General features: G+C 33.5%; 1 protein-coding gene across 1 annotated transcript; it reads left to right on the forward strand.

Moving 5' to 3' along the window:
* The first annotated feature begins 21,497 nt into the window (after positions 1-21,497).
* On the forward strand, positions 21,498-23,057 carry LOC139886119 (large ribosomal subunit protein eL20z-like). Its single transcript, XM_071869865.1, has 4 exons — positions 21,498-21,835; positions 22,280-22,355; positions 22,625-22,739; positions 22,823-23,057. Exons 1-4 carry the CDS (start codon positions 21,622-21,624, stop codon positions 22,883-22,885), a joined length of 468 nt encoding a protein of 155 aa, XP_071725966.1. The 5' UTR covers positions 21,498-21,621; the 3' UTR covers positions 22,886-23,057.

Raw genomic sequence — 23,057 nt, forward strand, 5'->3', positions numbered from 1 at the left:
TTGAATGGAATGATGAACAAGAGAAAGCGTTTCAGTTATTGAAGAAAAAGCTAACTACGGCACCTATATTATCATTGCCTGAAGGGAATGATGATTTTGTGATTTATTGTAACGCATCAAAGCAAGGTCTCGGTTGTGTATTAATGCAACGAACGAAGGTGATTGCTTATGAGTCTAGACAATTGAAGATTCACGAACAAAATTATACGACGCATGATTTGGAATTAGGCGCGGTTGTTTTTGCATTAAAGACTTGGAGGCACTACTTATATGGGGTCAAAAGTATTATATATACCGACCACAAAAGTCTTCAACACATATTTAATCAGAAACAACTGAATATGAGGCAGCGTAGGTGGATTGAATTATTGAATGATTACGACTTTGAGATTCGTTACCACCCGGGGAAGGCAAATGTGGTAGCCGATGCCTTGAGCAGGAAGGACAGAGAACCCATTTGAGTAAAATCTATGAATATAATGATTCATAATAACCTTACTACTCAAATAAAGGAGGCGCAACAAGGAGTTTTAAAAGAGGGAAATTTAAAGGATGAAATACCCAAAGGATCGGAGAAACATCTTAATATTCGGGAAGACGGATCCCGGTATAGGGCTGAAAGGATTTGGGTACCAAAATTTGGAGATATGAGAGAAATGGTACTTAGAGAAGCTCATAAAACCAGATACTCAATACATCCTGGAACGGGGAAGATGTACAAGGATCTCAGGAAATATTTTTGGTGGCCGGGTATGAAAGTCGATGTTGCTAAATACGTAGGAGAATGTTTGACGTGTTCTAAGGTCAAAGCTGAGCATCAAAAACCATCAGGTCTACTTCAACAACCCGAAATCCCAGAATGGAAATGGGAAAACATTACCATGGATTTCATCACTAAATTGCCAAGGACTGCAAGTGGTTTTGATACTATTTGGGTAATAGTTGATCGTCTCACCAAATCAGCACACTTCCTGCCAATAAGAGAAGATGACAAGATGGAGAAGTTAGCACGATTATATTTGAAGGAAGTCATCTCCAGACATGGAATACCGATCTCTATTATCTCTGATAGGGATGGCAGATTTATTTCAAGATTCTGGCAGACATTACAGCAAGCATTAGGAACTCGTCTAGACATGAGTACTGCCTATCATCCACAAACAGATGGGCAGAGTGAAAGGACGATACAAACGCTTGAAGACATGCTACGAGCATGTGTTATTGATTTCGGAAACAGTTGGGATCGACATCTAACATTAGCAGAATTTTCCTACAACAACAGCTACCATTCAAGCATTGAGATGGCGCCGTTTGAAGCACTTTATGGTAGAAAGTGCAGGTCTCCGATTTGTTGGAGTGAAGTGGGGGATAGACAGATTATGGGTCCGGAGATTATACAAGAAACTACCGAGAAGATCATTCAAATTCAACAACGGTTGAAAACCGCCCAAAGTCGACAAAAGAGCTATGCTGACATTAAAAGAAAAGATATAGAATTTGAAATTGGAGAGATGGTCATGCTTAAAGTTGCACCTTGGAAAGGCGTTGTTCGATTTGGTAAACGAGGGAAATTAAATCCAAGGTATATTGGACCATTCAAGATTATTGATCGTGTCGGACCAGTAGCTTACCGACTTGAGTTACCTCAACAACTCGCGGCTGTACATAACACTTTCCACGTCTCGAATTTAAAGAAATGTTTTGCTAAAGAAGATCTCACTATTCCGTTAGATGAAATCCAAATCAACGAAAAACTCCAATTCATCGAAGAACCCGTCGAAATAATGGATCGTGAGGTTAAAAGACTTAAGCAAAACAAGATACCAATTGTTAAGGTTCGATGGAATGCTCGTAGAGGACCCGAGTTCACCTGGGAGCGTGAAGATCAGATGAAGAAGAAAATACCCGCATCTATTTCCATAAGATTCGTCAACACCTTCAACAGCTTAAAATTTCGGGACGAAATTTATTTAACGGGTAGGTACTGTAGTGACCCGAACTTTTCCATGTTTATATATATTAATTAAGATTGATATTTACATGATTAAATATTTCCAACATGTTAAGCAATCAAACTTGTTAAGACTTGATTAATTGAAATATGTTTCATATAGACAATTGACCACCCAAGTTGACCGGCGATTCACGAACGTTAAAACTTGTAAAAACGACATGACGATATATATATGGATATACATATGGTTAACATGAGATTATGATAAGTAATTATCTCCATAAGTATATTAACAATGAGTTATATACATATAAACAAGACTACTAACTTAAGGATTTTGAAACGAGACATATATGTAACGATTATCGTTGTAACGACATTTAAATGTATATATATCATATTAAGATATATTAATATATCATAATATCATGATAATATAATAATTTAACATCTCATTAGATATAATAAACAATGGGTTAACAACATTAATTGAGATCGTTAACTTAAAGGTTTCAAAACAACACTTACATGTAACGACTAACGATGACTTAACGACTCAGCTAAAATATATATACATGTAGTGTATTTAGATGTATTAAAATACTTTTGGAAGACTTCAAGACATATATCAAAACACTCATACTTAACGAAAATGGTTACAGTTACTTTTCCATTCTTTTCTTTCATCAAGAATTCTAGTCGTATTCTTACCCGTATTATACACAGCTTCAAAACGTACTTACTATGAGTATATACCAATAGGAACTAGCATGGGATTCCACTCTTGATTATGTCATGTATGACTAATCAATTTTAACTTCTACCATGAGCTAGTCAACTAACTAGAACTCCTTTTAACCCCACTCACCACTCACCAATTACCACTCATCATTCACTCCATTTCACTTCCAATTCTCTTTCTAATTCTCTCTCAACACACACACACTATTATGAACGTATTTTTCCAGTAGTTAATCATCATCTTCATCAAAAATCACTTCAAGAATCAATCTATAATCATCATAGGAAGAACACTTCAAGAACACTTCAAAAATCCCTTCAAGTTTACTAATTTACTTCCAAGCTTTCTAATCCATTCCAAGTAATCATCTAAGATCAAGAAACCTTTGTTATATATAGTAGGTTATCTTTCTTATTCAAGGTAATATTCATATTCAAACTTTGATTCAATTTCTATAACTATAAACTATCTTAATTCGAGTAAAAATCTTACTTGAACTTGTTTTTGTGTCATGATCCTACTTCAAGAACTTTCAAGCCATCCAAGATCCTTTGAAGCTAGATCATTTCTTGTCACTTCCAGTAGGTTTACCTACTAAACTTGAGGTAGTAATGATGTTCATAACATCATTCAATTCATATATATAAAACTTTCTTATTCGAAGGTTTAAACTCGTAATCACTAGAACATAGTTTAGTTAATTCTAAACTTGTTCGCAAACAAAAGTTAATCCTTCTAACTTGACTTTTAAAATTAACTACACACATGTTCTATATCTATATGATATGCTAACTTAATGATTTAAAACCTGGAAACACGAAAAACACCGTAAAACCGGATTTACGCCGTCGTAGTAACACCGCGGGCTGTTTTGGGTTAGTTAATTAAAAACTATGATAAACTTTGATTTAAAAGTTGTTATTCTGAGAAAATGATTTTTATTATGAACATGAAACTATATCCAAAAATTATGGTTAAACTCAAAGTGGAAGTATGTTTTCTAAAATGGTCATCTAGACGTCGTTCTTTCGACTGAAATGACTACCTTTACAAAAATGACTTGTAACTTATTTTTCCGAGTATAAACCTATACTTTTATGTTTATATTCATAAAATAGAGTTCAATATGAAACCATAACAATTTGATTCACTCAAAACGGATTTAAAATGAAGAAGTTATGCGTAAAACAAGATTGGATAATTTTTCTCATTTTAGCTACGTGAAAATTGGTAACAAATCTATTCCAACCAAAACTTAATCAACTTGTATTGTATATTATATAATCTTGAGATACCATAGACACGTATACAATGTTTCGACCTATCATGTCGACACATCTATATATATTTCGGAACAACCATAGACACTCTATATGTGAATGTTGGAGTTAGCTATACAGGGTTGAGGTTGATTCCAAAATATATATAGTTTGAGTTGTGATCAATACTGAGATACGTATACACTGGGTCGTGGATTGATTCAAGATAATATTTATCGATTTATTTCTGTACATCTAATTGTGGACAACTAGTTGTAGGTTACTAACGAGGACAGCTGACTTAATAAACTTAAAACATCAAAATATATTAAAAGTGTTGTAAATATATTTTAAACATACTTTGATATATATGTATATATTGTTATAGGTTCGTGAATCAACCAGTGGCCAAGTCTTACTTCCCGACGAAGTAAAAATCTGTGAAAGTGAGTTATAGTCCCACTTTTAAAATCTAATATTTTTGGGATGAGAATACATGCAGGTTTTATAAATGATTTACAAAATAGACACAAGTATGTGAAACTACATTCTATGGTTGAATTATCGAAATCGAATATGCCCCTTTTTATTAAGTCTGGTAATCTAAGAATTAGGGAACAGACACCCTAATTGACGCGAATCCTAAAGATAGATCTATTGGGCCTAACAAACCCCATCCAAAGTACCGGATGCTTTAGTACTTCGAAATTTATATCATATCCGAAGGGTGTCCCGGAATGATGGGGATAATCTTATATATATGCATCTTGTTAATGTCGGTTACCAGGTGTTCACCATATGAATGATTTTTATCTCTATGTATGGGATGTGTATTGAAATATGAAATCTTGTGGTCTATTGTTACGATTTGATACATATAGGTTAAACCTATAACTCACCAACATTTTTGTTGACGTTTAAAGCATGTTTATTCTCAGGTGAATACTAAGAGCTTCCGCTGTTGCATACTAAAATAAGGACAAGATTTGGAGTCCATGTTTGTATGATATTGTGTAAAAACTGCATTCAAGAAACTGATTTCGATGTAACATATTTGTATTGTAAACCATTATGTAATGGTCGTGTGTAAACAGGATATTTTAGATTATCATTATTTGATAATCTACGTAAAGCTTTTAAACCTTTATTTATGAAATAAAGGTTATGGTTTGTTTGAAAAATGAATGCAGTCTTTGAAAAACGTCTCATATGGAGGTCAAAACCTCGCAACGAAATCAATTAATATGGAACGTTTTTAATCAATAAGAACGGGACATTTCATTTCAAAGATGTAAGAATCTAAGAGTGATGTTTTCTGTTAAATCTTGGCTTGGATTCTGATTTTTCAAAATCAGAATATGTAATCAAATTTAGATGCGAATGGTTGTTTCGATTTCTAGGAAAGAATGTATATCGTTGTGAAAGTAGTGAGTATAGTTGATGATTTGCTGAATCAAATTGAAGAATGTAACATATTAATTGTGAATTTATATATCTTTCGGATATTACCTACCCGTTAAAAGTTTCACAAGTAATATTTTGTACCAGAAAATTTTATTACAGTCTTTATGAAAATATATGTATGTATATTTTCTTCAGATGTAATACAGATTTAATGAGTTAATATCATATTAAGCTCATTTGATTTTCGGCTGGATTAGAAATGAATAATCTCTAAAACATTAAAGATTTAATAATCTTCGCGGAGTATTTCACTAATGTAATCAATATTTCGTTATTCAGTTTTATTGATATTTCCTCAGTGAATCATGTTGGTGCTCATGGAACTCTTGCTAACTTTTCAAGGTACGAATGATGTTTTCTAGAAAGTTTCGAATACATCGAAGATGAAAGTAAAAAAATCAAACATATAATTGAATAATATACTTAGTTTATTATGAAATGGAATTCACTGAGTTGAAACGAAGATTGTGGTTAACGAAGAATGTACATCATAGCATATCAGTAACATGAACTAACCGAGTAGTACCTACTAGTTAAGATTCACACGTAATAGCTTAGTACGAAAAGATTTATTTTGATCTCAAAATTCATATATATATATAATATACATATAATTTCTTCAGAGGGAATGAGTTAATACTTCATAACTCGTTGATACGATATACGCGTTGTTGATTAGTGATGATGTTTGCGGTGATTATGGATCTGGTGGAGCTTATGATGTTGTAGATGCTGCTGATGCTGACGATGCTGATGGTACTGACGGTGCTGGTGATGATGACAGTACTGTTGATAATGCTGGTAAAAACAGATCTAGCTTGTAAATCGTGCACCATTCCGATCAGGGTTTTATTTCATCATTTCTATTCACTCACTCATCTGGTTTACAATTAGAACTAGAATAAGTCATCTCTAAAACTTTTAGAAACTACATATTCTCTGCAGAATATTTTTTCGTTGAAGTTATGAATCAATACTTCATCGTTTATTATTGTTGGTACTCCTTGGTATCTATGGTGAGTATGACGTTGATGCTCGTGGGACAAATTGTGATGCTGAGGTGTGTGATGCGGATGTTGTTGTTGGTGGTGGTAATGATACTGTTGGTGTTGATGATGGTGGTACTGTTAATGCCGGTGATGCTGCTGGTGCTTGTAACCTTTGCACCATATTCTCTAAAGTCACTACCCGAGCGCGAAGCTCGTTGACTTCTTCTATTACACCGGGGTGATTGTCGGTTTGGACGAGCGGACGAATAAGATCTAGAATTTGAGATAGTATATAATCGTTACGAGATACCGGGAAATGAGAGAGAAAATGGTATTACGAACAGGTTCACCGGTAAGTGCTTCAGGTTCTTCGCCAATAGGGCAATGTGGTGGATGGAAGGGATCACCTTCTTCTTGTCTCCAATGATTAAGTAAGCTACGAACTCATCATCCAGAATAGATGATGACTAATTGGTTGATCCATTCCAGTTACGCTGCTTTCAGAGCTCAGGTCGAATTCCATATTGGAATAGCTGCCGGAATCTGAGAAATTCGAACTTGATGCGGGATCCATCTTGTATAATTAGGGAGATGATTTTTGATATGAGATAGATTATAGGTTTTAGACTGGTATTCTTCAATACATAATTTACATATGTATATATAATATCAAGATCCCATAAATTCGGAGGAATCTTCGGAAGATGTCAGGTAAAGTTTACAGTAACAGATATGCCAAGATATGAATTTGTCTGTACACTATCTATGCAATAAATGCAAGAAAACGCATCTAGACTTAGGAACGATAAGCAAGTAATTTCTGACAAGAAATGATAAGCAAAACTCGGTAAAAATGGATACGGTCATAGTCCAGACTCACTAATGCATCCTAACAATTACCAGTTAAACACACTAATGCAAATTATGGTTCCCTATGACCTCAAACTCTGATACCAACTGTGATGACCCGTCCAAATCCTCTTGGACGAATACATCATTCATTGATTTCATAGTGAGGTACTGACCTCTACATGATACGTTTTGTAAACATTGCATTCTTTTGAAAAGGCACACCATTAATGAATATCAAATTCCAAGGTTTTCGACATCTGATGATTTCTACATAAAGACAATCACCATAAATAATAGTTTACCATAATACATCAGTGACAATGCAGTCAAAATAAGATACATGGTGATGATTTTGTGAATGTAAAGTTTTCTTGAATAAAGCATGTATGACTCCATACACATAGCTTGTATAACGTATAAGCAAACAGCGGAAGACTTCTAGGAACCTGAGAATAAACACGCTTAAAAATGTCAACACAAAGGTTGGTGAGTTCATAGTTTTAATGTTGCGCATAATCTGTATATAAAGGTGGATCACAAGATTTCAGTTGTTTCATCCAGAAACGTTTATCAAAATATTCTACGAAATTGAGCACCCTGGTAACTAAACTTTAACGTTATTATAAGTACCCCTGTTTTAACATACATGCAACCAACATGTACAATACACGCAATCCAACGTGTATTAACCTCAAATAGCATACGTCTGTTTTATAGTTCAGGCTAGGGTTTCTATACCTGGAATAGACGGGGATGTCAAGCCCTATGGATCCATATACCACTATTCGCGCCCACCAGTTCTTATAACTGGCAGTTACTAGTTACCAAAGCTAAGGGATTTTCGGTTCAAACTCGGTGTAGAATTTAGTATGTACTTGTATCCATTGCGTTTAAAATAAAGTGCATGTATTCTCAGCCCAAAAATATAGATTGCAAAAACATTTAAAAAGGGAGCAAATGAAACTCACCGTAGCAGCACATAAGGTCATTCACCGAAATGTAACCGAAACTCGAAATGCAAAATAACCGTAGATCTCAACCTAGAGAACATACGTTGGTCAATACATGTCTAACAAGCTAGGTTGGGTCATAGTGTATCACAATCCTAATGCTCGAGACCGACATGCAGAAGTTAACAAAAGTCATCTCAAAAGTTAACCTGACCTAATATGATCTTTAAATCTATACATGTTTATTATATTAACATAATATAAGTCTTGATAATTGAACGAATTTATATTTATCAAACTCAAAATATTATTTATTTCAGGAGCTATATTATATTTGAATTATCATGGCAATCGAACATGTTTTATTATTTCATATAGTTTTTCAATACTTGTAAAATCAGATTATAGTGTTTATAAAGCTTTAAAACATGATAAGACAGTCAACTTTGACAGTTGTTCAACAAGACGAGACGTGCCTTATATAGAAATTCATTTACTCGATTAGTAATATTTGAAAATCTAATTTATCAATCTTATAAACAAGTTGTTTAAATATCAATTGCAGATTCAAAAGCAATTTCAATTAATGTTAATTAAAATTCAGTTGACCATAATTTTTAATCCGTTCCTCGAAAACACACGATTTCTAAATGAAAAGTAATTAATTTTTCGACAGCTTTTCAACGACATGCATATCATATACCTTTTATCAATAACATTTGTATCCAATTCGTGATTCATCATAAATTATCTAAGGACAAAATTAAAGCATACAAGCATGCATAAACATATATACTCGAGCACTAGACATGGATACACTATTAATATATAAAAGATAAGATATGAATGCTCATGTATCAATATTGTGATTCAATATTGTAGGAAAGTACGTAAACGCAACAGAGATGATAAACGCTAGGTTTGACTTGCAAACAATACCCATGAACATTACCCATAACGTCCATAGCTATAACCCATAGTTTCCTTAGCTCTATCCCGCTCGAAAAGTTTGTTTTGAAATCGTTTAGGCATAACCTCGTCGTAATATTTTATGTATAATAATACTAATAATAATACTCCTAACTATAAAATTAATAATAATAATAATAATAATAATAATAATAATAATAATAATAATAATAATAATAATAATAATAATAATAATAATAATAATAATAATAATATAAATATATATATACCTTGAGAGAGATTGAGATCGAGAGAAATAAGTGAGCCAGAGAACCAGAATTCGATTTGCATTTATACAACTTTTCTGAATCTGATGCCCATGCGATCGCATGGGCTTCCAGTGCAAATGCCATGCGATCGCATGGCCTGTCTGGACATCTCACTTTCATTTGTTTTCTTGCTTGTCGACATATTATTATTATATATATAATATATATAATTTGTATTAACTATATATATATATTATATTATATTCATGTGCATAGTTGACTTGTAATTTTAGGTCCGATAACTTGTACGTTGACGCTTGACTTATGTCCCAGTTCTGGTTTTTCGAACGTCCTTTCGTATGCTAAGAAAACTTGTACTTTACGTCTCGCGACACGTACCTTTATTAATAATTAAACTTATTCGCTAATAATTTATATTACACGGAATGTAATTTATACATTTGAGTGTTTTGATCATTTGCTTCATTAAATCATCGTCTCGTTATTAATACGTATATATTCAATATTCATAGACACATTTTAAATACACGTTGCGAGTTATTTATATATTTAATTATAATAATTAATATCATTTTGTATATATTCAAATTATGTTATTTAAAGAAAATATTTTAATAATCAAATTCAATTGAATAGAAAAACGTTTCCGCACGTTTGAAAATAGATTAATTACATATTATGAAATTCAATTCTTCACTAACTTTTGTCTAATTTTTGTTATTTGACACTTTGTTCTCAATGGTAGATTACTTTACCAATTATTTCGAATACCGTTAAAAAGGAACGATTTCTCAAATCAATGTGGACCTCATCATAGAGACCCGTAACAATATCATAATGTATCTGATAATTCAATCATTTGATATTATCTTTTAATTTCTTCGATAAATATGTTAAACATATATTGAAACAAATACGTTCATGTAAAGCATTATACATCTAATACTTTGTTAACGTTTTCAATTACTATAACTATATATTGTATATACATATCTATATACACATAAATGTTCGTGAATCATCGAGCATAGTAAAAAGGGTAAATGAATATATGAACATAGTTCCAAAATTTTCGAGACTCAACATCACAGACTTTGCTTATCGTGTCGGAATCATATAAAGATTAAGTTTAAATTTGGTCGAAAATTTCCGGGTCGTCACAAATCAGCAATCAGTATTTTGAATCACGCAACATTTCTACATCAACAGTTATATGTCTACATATAACATTTATCTCTTAGAATTATGATCTTCCATTCTAAAATTCTGAAAAGCAACCAGTCTACGAATCAATACTCTGAATGTTGAAAAAGCTGATGAAGCATCAAAAACTGTAAACGACTTTAACAGTCGAAAGTTTGATGATAAAGAATAGTGTGTTGGCAAAGCTCAGAAAAGTTGGAACTGGAAAACGGATTGAGCAAACCATGAAGGAGGCTGTGGACAAATCACAAAGACTAAACCTGCCTTCAAAGAATTCAAATGATTCAGTATCTGCTAAAGTCATTAACTAATACCTTGCTCCTGACTCTAAACCTTTATGGACAAATCTTCTTTATCATCTTTCAATATTAGAAATTCTAATATATCATCGTATCTTTCATTGAAAATATGCTCAATATTTCTGGATATATCTTCATAACTATTCTTATTTGAAATCATTTATCTCTTCGTGCTATCTGTATTATATCATAAAGGAAACTGTTTTAGTTTCTAAATTCTGAAAAATTCGAATTTAAAATATGAATGTTTTTGAAGTAGTGTTGGGAATTGAAGCATGAGTTAGTATAATATAATGACACTTAATCAATGTGGTTTTATTACAGTAAGTCATGCTGAGTTTCTAATGAAACATGATGATTCACAGACCATACCGTCATCATGTACCATGTTATACGACTCTTACATTCTATCTAATCTCTAAACATATCAAGAACATATTCTCTTAATAGTTCTATCTTTTCCCTTGAATTCTGGTAATTTGACAAATCAAAATCGTGTCGTTACAATTTTTTACTTAGAATATTAACTATGTTCATTTAGAAATTCATATCTACGAATTCTGAACCATTATTCGCTTGACTTGAAGTCAGGAAGGAAAAACAAAAAACATGTAGCTTCAGAATATAAATAAGAATATGAGCGAAAAGAAATTACAAACCGTGTATATCGATGCGTATAGCAATATAAAGACACAGGAGAACTAAAAATACTATAAACCCAAGAGCATAGTAGAAGTAAACAGATTCCTCCGGTGGTAGATGAAAAAGAAGAATGACAGATATGAAAGTTAGGAGTATATCAAGAATAAGAACTGGATGAAGCATAATGACGAATGCTTTAAAGTATAAAATGGGAAAGAAAGTATAGAAGATGAGAGTGTGGAAATAAGGAAACGAAGATGGTGGATTTATAGTAAAATATCCGATAGAGAAATCGAAACATATTATCGCATTTAACCAAAGAGAATCCTAATTTCCTTAATTATCGAAGAATCAAATCTTATTACGAAGATTTCCTCTAAACCCTTGAATTCCGGAAATCATCCGTGACTACGTCACCGGTTAAGACGAACATACATTTACTCATTTCACTCTTTTGTGATAGCTTCACTCGTACTCTTCACATAAACAAATTGTTTTATCATTATTACTCACTGATGATAAAACTCAAATTTCCAACTGGTATGAGTAATGAAAACATACTTATTGTCATCCATGATGATCCCAATCAAATTTTGGGACGAAATTTCTTTTAACGGGTAGGTACTGTCATGACCCGGAAATTTCGGTCAAATTTAAACTCTGATAACTCCGGCAAGATAAGCAAATTGATATGTTGCATTAAAATGTTTTCATACATTTAGTTAACCTTTAGACTTTACCCTACGATTCACGAACATACTGTAATTTAAAACTAGAACCTATCATGATTTATATATGATTTTACATTCTTAAACGAAGACGTTTTATGATATAATAATCTCTATTACTATAATCTCTTAATAAAATGATTTTGAATATAATTAGTTCTAGAAAACTAAATTTTATAATATGTATATATGAAATGATAAAAATTTACTATTAAACGATGTTATTTTAAATTAAAAATTTTATGCATTAAGTCGTTTTATTTTTATGATATAATTTTTTTATTTTTTCTAAGAAACGAAGTTAAATTAAAAATGTACAATTTATAAATCACAACGTACAACAACGTGTAACTTAAATAGTTGAATTTAAATTAATTCATTTACTATTCATTGAATAGTAAATGAAACGAAATTAATTCATTTACTATTCACATGAAAGCGACATGATTGAAATTATTAATTATAAGTTACATAATATACCCCTAAAATATTTAAAAAATACGACTTTTTAGAAATTTACGATTTATATTAGATTCAAAATTATTATAATATTATTATATTTTATTTCAATATTATTATATTATTATATTTAAATTAATATTATATTATATATCTTTGTCTAGTCAAAAACTAGGAAAACACATATTACGCGTACAAACTTTATAAACGAACCTTTTTACAACCAATTTTATAAAGCTTAAGACCAAAACAGATATACATATATTCAAATATAAAAAGTGAAATTTTTTACTCATATTTTTACCCGTCAATTATTAGCAACAGAGTACGAAATACCGGTCCGAGAAAACTGTCGGCAGATATTATTGAATTCTAATTTACACATTTTTATTTTCATATTATTATATTATTATATTATTATTATATTATTGCTTTATTATAATATTATATTATTATATTCTATTTTAATATTATTATATTATTATATTTATTCTATATATACCTCAAATTTTAGAATCAGTGAAATGAGAAGAACATAAAACATACATACATATATCTATATCTATCTATCTAGTACTCCGTAAATATATATATATATAAATATATATATATATATATATATATATATATATATATATATATATATATATATATATATATACTATTACTATTACTATTATTAGTATTAGTAATATTATTGGTATTAAACATAAAATACTACGACGGAGTTATGTTCAAGTGATTTCAAAACAAGTTTTCAAACGGGTTAAAGCTAAGGAATTTATGGGTTATAGCTATGGAGGTTGTGGGTAATGTTCGTGGGTATTGTTCGTGAGGCCAACTTAGCATTTATCATTTTCGTTGCATCTACGTACTTTTCTGCAATATTAAATCACAATATTGATACGTGAGCATTCATATCTTACCTTTTATATATTAATAGTGTATCCATGTCTAGTGCTCGAGTATATATGTTTATGCATGCTTGTAAGCTAATTTTCGTCGTTAGATAGTTTTATGATGAATCACGAATTTAATACATACACTACTGATATAATGTATATGATATGCATGTTATTGGAAAGCTGGCAAAAAATTAATAACTTTTCATTTAGGAATCGCGTGATTTCGATGAACGAATTAAAAGTTATGGTCAACTGAATTATGATTAACGTTAATTGAAATTGCTTTTGAATCTGAAATTAATATTTAACCAACTTGTTTATAAGATTAATAAATTGGATTTTTGGATACTACTAGTCGAGTAAATGAATTCTTATATAAGACACGTCTCGTTTTGTTAAACAATTGTCAAAATTGACTTTTTGAGATGACTTTTGTTAACTTTTGCATGTCGGTCTCGAGCATTAGAATTGTGATACACTATGACCAGACCTAGCTTGTTAGACATGTATTGACCAACATATGTTCTCTAGGTTGAGATCTACGGTTATTTTGTATTCCGAGTTTCGATCACATTTCGGTAAATGACCTTATGTGCTGCTAAGGTGAGTTTATAGATCACTTTTTAATTGCTTTTGCAATCTATATTTTTGGGCTGAGAATACATGCACTTAATTTTAAACGCAATGGATACAAGTACATACTAAATTCTACACTGAGTTTGAACCGAAAATCCCTTAGCTTTGGTAACTAGTAACTGCAAGTTATAAGAACTGGTGGGCGCGAGTAGTTGTATATGGATCCATAGGGCTTGACATCCCCGTCTGTTCCAGGTATAGAAACCCTAGCCTGAAATATAAAAAAGATGTATGCTATTTGAGTTTAGTACACGTTGGTTTGCGTGTATTGTATATGTCGGTTGCATGTATATTAAAACAGGGGTACTTATTATATATACGTTAAAGTTTAGTTACCAGGGTGCTTAGTTTTGTAGAATATTTTGATAAACATTTCTGGATGAAACAACTGAAATCTTGTGATCCACCTTTACATACAAATTATGTGCAACATTAAAACTATGAACTCACCAACCTTTGTGTTGACACTTTTAAGCATGTTTATTCTCAGGTTCCTAGAAGTCTTCCGCTGTTTGCTTATATATTATACAAGCTATGTGCATGGAGTCATACATGCTTTATTCGAGAAAACATTGCATTCACAAATTCATCACCATGTATCTTATTTTGACTGCATTGTCAACGGATGTAGTATTGTAAACTATTATTTACGGTGATTGTCTATATGTAGAAATCATCAGACGTCAAAAACCTTGGAATTTGATATTCATTTATGGTGTGCCTTTTCAAAAGAATGCAATGTTTACAAAACGTATCATGTAGAGGTCAGTACCTCACTGTGAAATCGATGAATGATGTATTCGTCCAAATGGATTTGGACGGGTCATCACACGTACCTTACAAGAAGCGTTGGGAACACGATTAGACATGAGCACCACATATCATCCACAAACCGATGGACAAAGCGAACGCACGATTCAAACTTTGGAAGATATGTTACAAGCTTGCGTTATCGATTTCGGAAAAGCTTGGGACAAGCACTTGCCTCTCGCCGAATTCTCTTACAATAATAGTTATCACGCGAGTATCAACGCTGCACCTTTCGAAGCCTTATATGGTTGCAAATGTCGTTCACCTCTTTGTTGGATCGAAGTAGGCGACACACAAATCACCGGACCCAAACTCATTCATGAAACAACCGAGAAGATCGTTCACATCCGAGATAGGCTTAGGATGGCCCGTAGTCGTCAAAAGACCTATACCGACATTAGACGCAACGATCTCGAATTCCAAGTCGGTGACCGCGTAATGTTAAAAGTCGCACCTTGAAAAGGTATAATCCGTTTCGAGAAACGCGGGAAGCTAAATCCGCGGTATATTGGTCCTTTCGAAATCTTGGAGCGTGTTGGAACCGTTGCTTATCGTTTAGATCTTCCGCCTCAACTCAGCTCCGTTCATCCTACTTTCCATGTATCAAATTTGAAGAAGTGTCTTGCTGAACCCGAACTCGTTATACCTCTCGAGGAGCTTACTATTGATGACAAACTTCATTTTGTGGAAGAACCGGTTGAAATTGTGGACCACTCCGTCAAGACGCTAAAATAAAGCCGAATTCCGATTGTCAAAGTCCGTTGGAACGCCAAAAGAGGACCCGAGTTTACTTGGGAAAGACAAGATCAAATGAAAAGGAAGTACCCTCATTTATTCGTGGATTTGGAAACGTAAGATCTCAAGGAAGAAACAACGACTACTACGCCTACTTAAATTTCGGGACGAAATTTCTTTGAAGGAGTAGGTAATGTAACATCCCGTGTTTTTCCGTTTACTTTCCGTTTAATTATTTTAAAGTCCGTTATATAATTATAACATCTTCCGTTAATACTTATTTTTAAAATATTTCGTTTAGGTAATTCACGCACCCGCTTTTAAACTCGAGGGACTATAGTCGCCAAAGGGTCAAACTAGTGACTAGGTCAACTAGTCAACCCTTTCTCCTCAACTCACTCATTCACCTCCTCTTTCTTCTTTTGATACTTCCAAATCCTCTCAACTCTCAAACAAAGATTCATCATCTATTCAAGATCTAGCAAGCATCAACTCAAACAAATTACATATTCGGAATCCTTGCATCTTCCTCTTCGAATTCATACCAACTTCATCTTATTTGGGTAACTTTCTAAAAACACTAGATTTTATATTCTTGATGTTGTTGACTTATAAAAGTGTTAGTTAGTGTCTATGGCTCGAGTCTAACATGAAAATATAATTTGTATGCTCGATCTTATTGTTTTAGTGTAACTAGCTTGAACTTGAAAAGTGACTTGATTAATTTTGAGATTTGGTTGATCATATGTTATTAGATGTTAAAAGTCAATGTATTAAATGTGTTACTAGCATCATTAGCTTCAATTTGATGTGTAGATTGTCTTGGAAAACTTTCATTAACATGATTATTGAAATTGTGATTTTGGGTTAGGGTTTGATAGACTTAAATATGAACTTTTGATGCATTGAATGCTTTGCAATGTTATTTGTAAGTATTTAGTTGTATTGTATGCATAATTACCTACGAAATGGCGTATTATATGTGTGCATTTAATTCCCGAATCATCAATGTGCATTTATGATCTTGAATGCAATAAATGATGAGCATTTAATGCGATTTTGGTTGATGTAAATGGTGGATTGATTGATGAAATGTGCTTAGTTGTTCTCCTCGTCAAAATACCTTTCCAACGGTATAAGATACATGTTTTAAGTGTTTTTGGTTCACAATTTATGTTTGATTGAAGTTTGGTTCGTGCACTTATGAAATTTTAGCAAAGCAGAATCTGTATACCAAATTGGACGCCGTCCCAATCTTTGGACGCTGTCCAGTCCTTCATTGCTGGACGCCGTCCAGTCCTTTTGGACGCCGTCCAAATGAACTGTCAGGGTCTGTCCAACTTGACCATTTTTCGTTTAATTCTAACTATGCTCTGCACCCCCGATTAACATGTAACTTGTTCTAACATGCTCATATATGATTATAGAACTCGGAAAAATTGTCCGAGACCCGACCCGAACGTGTTGAGACTTAACCAAAGTTGACTTTTATTCAAACTTAATCGAATACATATGCAATCGTTCTAACGTTTTTTTATACTTGTATCTTGCATGAAACTTGACAATTTGACTCACATGCTATATTAATCGAGTCGTAATGAGCCACAGGACTAATTGAACACTTTGACCAACTTCATGCTTACCGATATTGATACAACCTATTGTTTAGGTCGAGACTAGCATTCTTTCTTGCACACGTTTACTTTGTGAAGTACATTTACATTCGTGCACTCAAGGTGAGATCATAGTCCCACTTTTACTCTTTTATACTTATACTTGGGATGAGAAAACATAAACGAATTTTACTCTTATACTTTGAACACAAATACGAAAGCAAAGATACATACGAGTTAAAAAAAAATCCTCAAGTCCAATTATCATTAGTTACACTTGTTGGGTATAAGCGAGAAATTATGTTGTGTGGCCATATGGGTTTGATGAACCCTCATCCGGACGGATGAAACGTATTTTCGGTATATAGTGTAGGTTCTAACACTATTATGCAGAGGTAAGATTCAGTTAAGCTTTGGTAATTGGGTGCTCGTGATACAAACAACATCTTTTGGGATGTATACGCTTTGATAATCACTTTATACTAAAACCATTACATCACATTGGCCCTTGAGAAACCTTAAACTTAAAACCATTCATCACATTGGCTGAACTCGATAATGACCCGTTAAACATTACATCTTCTCTAACAATCCAACAACGCCCAAAACGAAGCCGGCCCGATTAAGTTCGAAAAAATCGAGGCCTTTTACCTATACTGTTGCAACATACAAAAGAGAACTCCAAGATAGCTGAAGTCCAAATTCACCAGACGTTCCAAACAATTCTTAACTATTAGCACTTCTATAACCGTACAACCTCCTTATAAAGCTAGCCAAATAATAAAAAATATCTTAAAGGAATTTTGCTCCACCACATCTGACATATGACAGAAATATAAATAAACCTTATTCAACAAATAACCAGCCCTACTTCCTTTCTCTTTAATGCCACATCCACTGTAAATCCAAGAAGGAACCCTCATTGTTTGTTTTTATTTGGACGTTCACTACTATCGAACATACCTTCTAAGAAGTTCCCAAACGTGTTCATCTCGTTATCATTAATATGTTTCTTTGGTTTTAGAATCTTACCATGCACTTTGATTGGCTTGCGAGGATAGGGAGTCGACTGTTCCACTTGAGTGTTTTCTTCCTCTGAAACATCATCTAAACCAGCCTCCATATCCTTTTGTAAATATGTTGATTTAGATTTCTTCCTCTTGTGACATTTTGAGGGACTACGATGAATGTTCGCACTCACATATTTTTTAGAAAAGTTTCGACTTCAATGAGTTCATCTTATACAGAGCGCATGATGAACGACAATCAAGAGTGGGGCATTGAAGTCGATCCCGCTTCTCATGAGCAAATATTGCAGAATGAAAAAACGAGGGTTCATTTGGGAAATCAACATCAAAGGCAGAAGTTGATTGGCCCAGCCCACTATTAGTGGGCTTGTCAGCAACATTAGACGACCTGTAAATAGAAGGGGGGGAGTCGCATTATGCTTAAGAGATGAACATTTAGGATTAGAATCAGAATGTATCGGAACAGAAGGCACATCAGAGCCGACATCTCTAGTCACCCTAAAAGTACTCTCCAGGTTGACTTTTAGGTAACCTTTTCTCAAAAGGGATCTGCTTCATCTCCGTAAACGGCACCGACTTCGAGTTTTTATTCAAAACGGATCCTTTGTATAACTCATATATTTCTAAATTCAAATTTGGCATGAAAATCGCGCTATTACCTCCTGGATGCATATTGACACCCGTTGAATTGTTGAACAATTCAAAATTTGAATTTCAATCCCCATTCTCACATGCACATTCCCTGACCGGAGTAACGAGATCAGAAACCGGAGAGTTAATTCTGTCAGCGCCTTCATCAACAATGCTCGGGCCCCCATTATCATTAGAGATGTTATTATTTCGCCCAACGTCATCCTTTATGGCATTGTTAATACCTTCAATGAGTTCATCGTGATCCTCATACACTAGATGATCACTTGGATTGAAATCAACACCCTATTCATGTACCCACAAATTAATTTTTTGTGTGTTCCTTAATTCAGTGATGATTTCTTTGTCAATGTTGTGAGCAACATACACTTCCATAAACACAAAAAGAGAGCCCTCCTGAGTTAGGTCATAAGATTGTTTTGAGACGTAGAGCACATCTCCGAAATCCTGAAATATAGCTGAGGCATTCTCTATGCCTCCGTAGTAGGAAGGAATGCCACGGACCTCCATCCATGTAGCCCTTGAATACTTTCCACTTCTATCTTTCATGGGAATAATCTTGAGAAATTCACCTTTACTACACATGTTCAAAGGTCCTTCACAAACCTTTTGAAAGGACTCGTTGTTAGCACATCTCACAATCCCCCCATATTTACCCCATAAGCAGATTTTATCAATCGTCACTTTTCGATTAACCAGCCACTCTACTAATTTGGGTTTTGTGAATTCAACCCTATCAAATATCATGACCGAAAGGTCCATTCCCTTACTAAGGTCATCATTCAATTGAAGTTGAAAAAGCTTGGAATGTGTATCAGTTTTTGTAAACCCATAACCTTTGCTTCTTGCCTTACCAATTTGATTATATTCCCATCTATTTTCATGTCTAACTTTTGGAGATTGTTTTTCAAATTTTACATAGGCCCATCCTTACCTTGTTCTCATTAAGAATTTTCCCATTCATTTGGGTAATTGCTTCTGTTGCTTGCTCGTAAGAGGCAAATTTTATGAGAGCGAAATTTCTACCATTTCTCCATGCGATGTTTTGAATCCATCCAAACTTCCTAAACCAGCTGTTGATGACCATAGGAGTCATCGTTAAAGCTATGTTCCCAAGGAACACGGTAGAGATTCTCTTCAAATTCCTTCCATCCTCGTCAAATAAACAATTGTGACCTTCGTTGGCCGTCTTCCTATATGAATTACCATCGTTGATCTTCCATCTTTGACCTTCAATGACCGGCGACCTGGACGGAGTATTTCGACCCACAGCTTCGGCATAAGTGTGCAAAAGAGGTGGTGGTGGTGGTGAGAAATTTTTTGTAGGGTTGGAAATGGAAAAGGTGGTTGCGATTGGTGGGGAGTTTGAAAGGGGTACCGGTTGAACGGATAGCGTTTGAGAATGAGTCATTTAAAGGAATAAAATGGCAACGCAATTAATGAGAGTAACTGGACCTGCCGGAAAAGAGAAAAAAGAAGCCAGTAAAATTAATTCTCCGATGGGTACATTTTTCAAGTCAGAGAAATTTCAAATAGCTCTTTCCTAAAAAGGGTAGTTCTTCATGTTTATTTTTAATACTATGTCTAATTGCCGACCAATACAGGAGCATAATTATGGAAGGCACATTGTTACCTCAGATTACTTTCAGCCAAACCGGGTTGCCAATATTTTCGTGTAATAACTATGTTAAAATTATTCTCTCTCCATCTTTTGTTTTGTTTTAAATTTATACGTAGTAATTGAAATTGATTGATAATAAAATATAAAAAAATGTATATTTTAAGAAAAAACATCTTTAGTTACATCAATTGATTTGGCCCAAATAAATATAAATAGCCTAACTAGAAAAAAAATCGACCGCGCGTTGCTGCGGTTGTATTCAACGTGCAGTCGAATTTGGATATACGTTGTTTGGTACTTAATATATCTAATAGGTTGAGTTGTTTGTTGTACGTATATGTATACGTATGAAATATAGCCCGAAATACTTAGTGTTTTTTTAACGATGTCCGTTTTGCGCTTAGTTAGTCTCGTTGTGTCCGTTAGATTTTTTCGAGTTGAACGGTGATCTCGGAAAAATTTAACTCACACCGAGCGAGAAGATAGGACCTGTTAAAAATTCGGATGGAATTATTTTCTTTTCTTTTAATAAAATTATATATATATTTACACTTTCTACTCCTGAAAAAGTATAAAGTTGAGTGGTCGTTGTGTAAATTGAGCCGAATTTGAAGGACCGTTTGTAGTATGAACGCAAGCTCAAAACGACAATCAAATCAAAGAATTTCGGCGCTCGCTTGTTTTTAGTATATAGGATAAAATAAAATGATACACAACAACAAAAATAAACATCCACGTGTCAAATTCCAATTAGTTAAAGCAGGATTGGAGTTATCTGATCAGCGTAGTATCGTGTACGAATTTCATGTAGCGGTGCAATTTTCGGAAATTAAAGTCTAAAACCCTTGATTTTCTTTCAAATTGAAACTCCAAAACAAAACAATGAGTGAACCAGCTAAGGATCATAACCAGCAACAATACTATCAAGATCCGCAGCAGCAGCAGCAGCAGCAGCAGCAGTACGGAACTTTTCAAGGCGTTCGAAATTATCCACCACCGCCACCGGTCATCGGATTTCCTCAGCCGGCTCCACCTCCCGGCGCCGCCGGTGGTTCCTCGGTTCATCCGTACGTCCACGGCTATCAGGCCGTCACAGGTATGATGCGCGTTCATAGTTTTTTTTTTACTTAAATTTATAAATTATTTGGGCAATTTTCAAGTCAAATTTGCTAATTTGGATGATCAGACCGTTAATTGTTACTGTATTATATTTATTGAATTAGGGTTTATTTGTATTCTTTAGTGTTAAGTTGTTTGTTTTCATGTTAGAACTTAAAGTAAATGTTATGATGTTTGTTATCTATGATTAATTTATGAGATCAAGGTCAAAGTGTGATGAATTATGACATTTCTAGGGCAAAAATTAGTACATAGTGATGATTACTAGATCCTTAGTATCTAAATTCAAGTTTTGTTCAGGTAGGATGCATTCAGGAGCTAGTTGACACTTTATATAATATTTAAATAAGCTTATATAAAAATTTGTGGTATACTGGTATTGGATAGCCTGGTTAATGTAAGCTGATATTATTTGTTACAGGTTATGCTGTTGCGGAAGGAAGACCAGTAAGAGAGAGGCGTCTTCCATGCTGCGGTATTGGTATGGGCTGGTTCTTGTAAGTTGCTATCTAATTATGAAGTTTTAACCTTGTTAGTGGCAATTTTGGTTTTCGCTTACATTATACTCAGTAATTTTGAGACGTAGGGCATTTAAGTTTTTATAAACACCGTGTTATTTTGTAGCTGTTGATTCATATACGTGTGTTACAAAATCTATCTATGAACAAGTTAAAATGTTACTTTGATCTGTGATGGCATATATTTTGCTATTTAGAGTTGATTAGGTTCTAATAGATTGTGTTTAAACTAATTGTGGTATTTGAAGGTTCATTATTGGTTTCTTCCTGGCGGCTATACCCTGGTATCTTGGAGCGTTCATTCTAATATGTGCCAGATATGATCACCGTGAGAAACCTGGATATGTTGCATGCCTAGTCGCTGTAAGATATTCACACAGTTAAAGAACCTAACTTTCAGATTGTCTATGTTGTTTAAAGTGTAATTATCTCGCATCGTGTTGCAGGCTATTATTGGAACAATTGCTGTGATTTGTGGGGTTACTGGTGATGACTGGGATTGGGACTGAGCTTGAAAAATAAGTGTTGAAGAGAAGGGATTGATGCATACATGAAATCTATTCTATTAAAGGTTCTCCTTAAATTTATGTTGTAATGATTGCATTTCCCACTGTGAATTTGTTACGATCAATTGTGAAGATAAATAATTTACCTTGCCTTTGACCTGATTGTTACAGTTCA

Source organism: Rutidosis leptorrhynchoides, chromosome 1 (genome assembly GCF_046630445.1).
Source record: "Rutidosis leptorrhynchoides isolate AG116_Rl617_1_P2 chromosome 1, CSIRO_AGI_Rlap_v1, whole genome shotgun sequence".
Classification (NCBI taxonomy): Eukaryota; Viridiplantae; Streptophyta; class Magnoliopsida; order Asterales; family Asteraceae; genus Rutidosis; species Rutidosis leptorrhynchoides.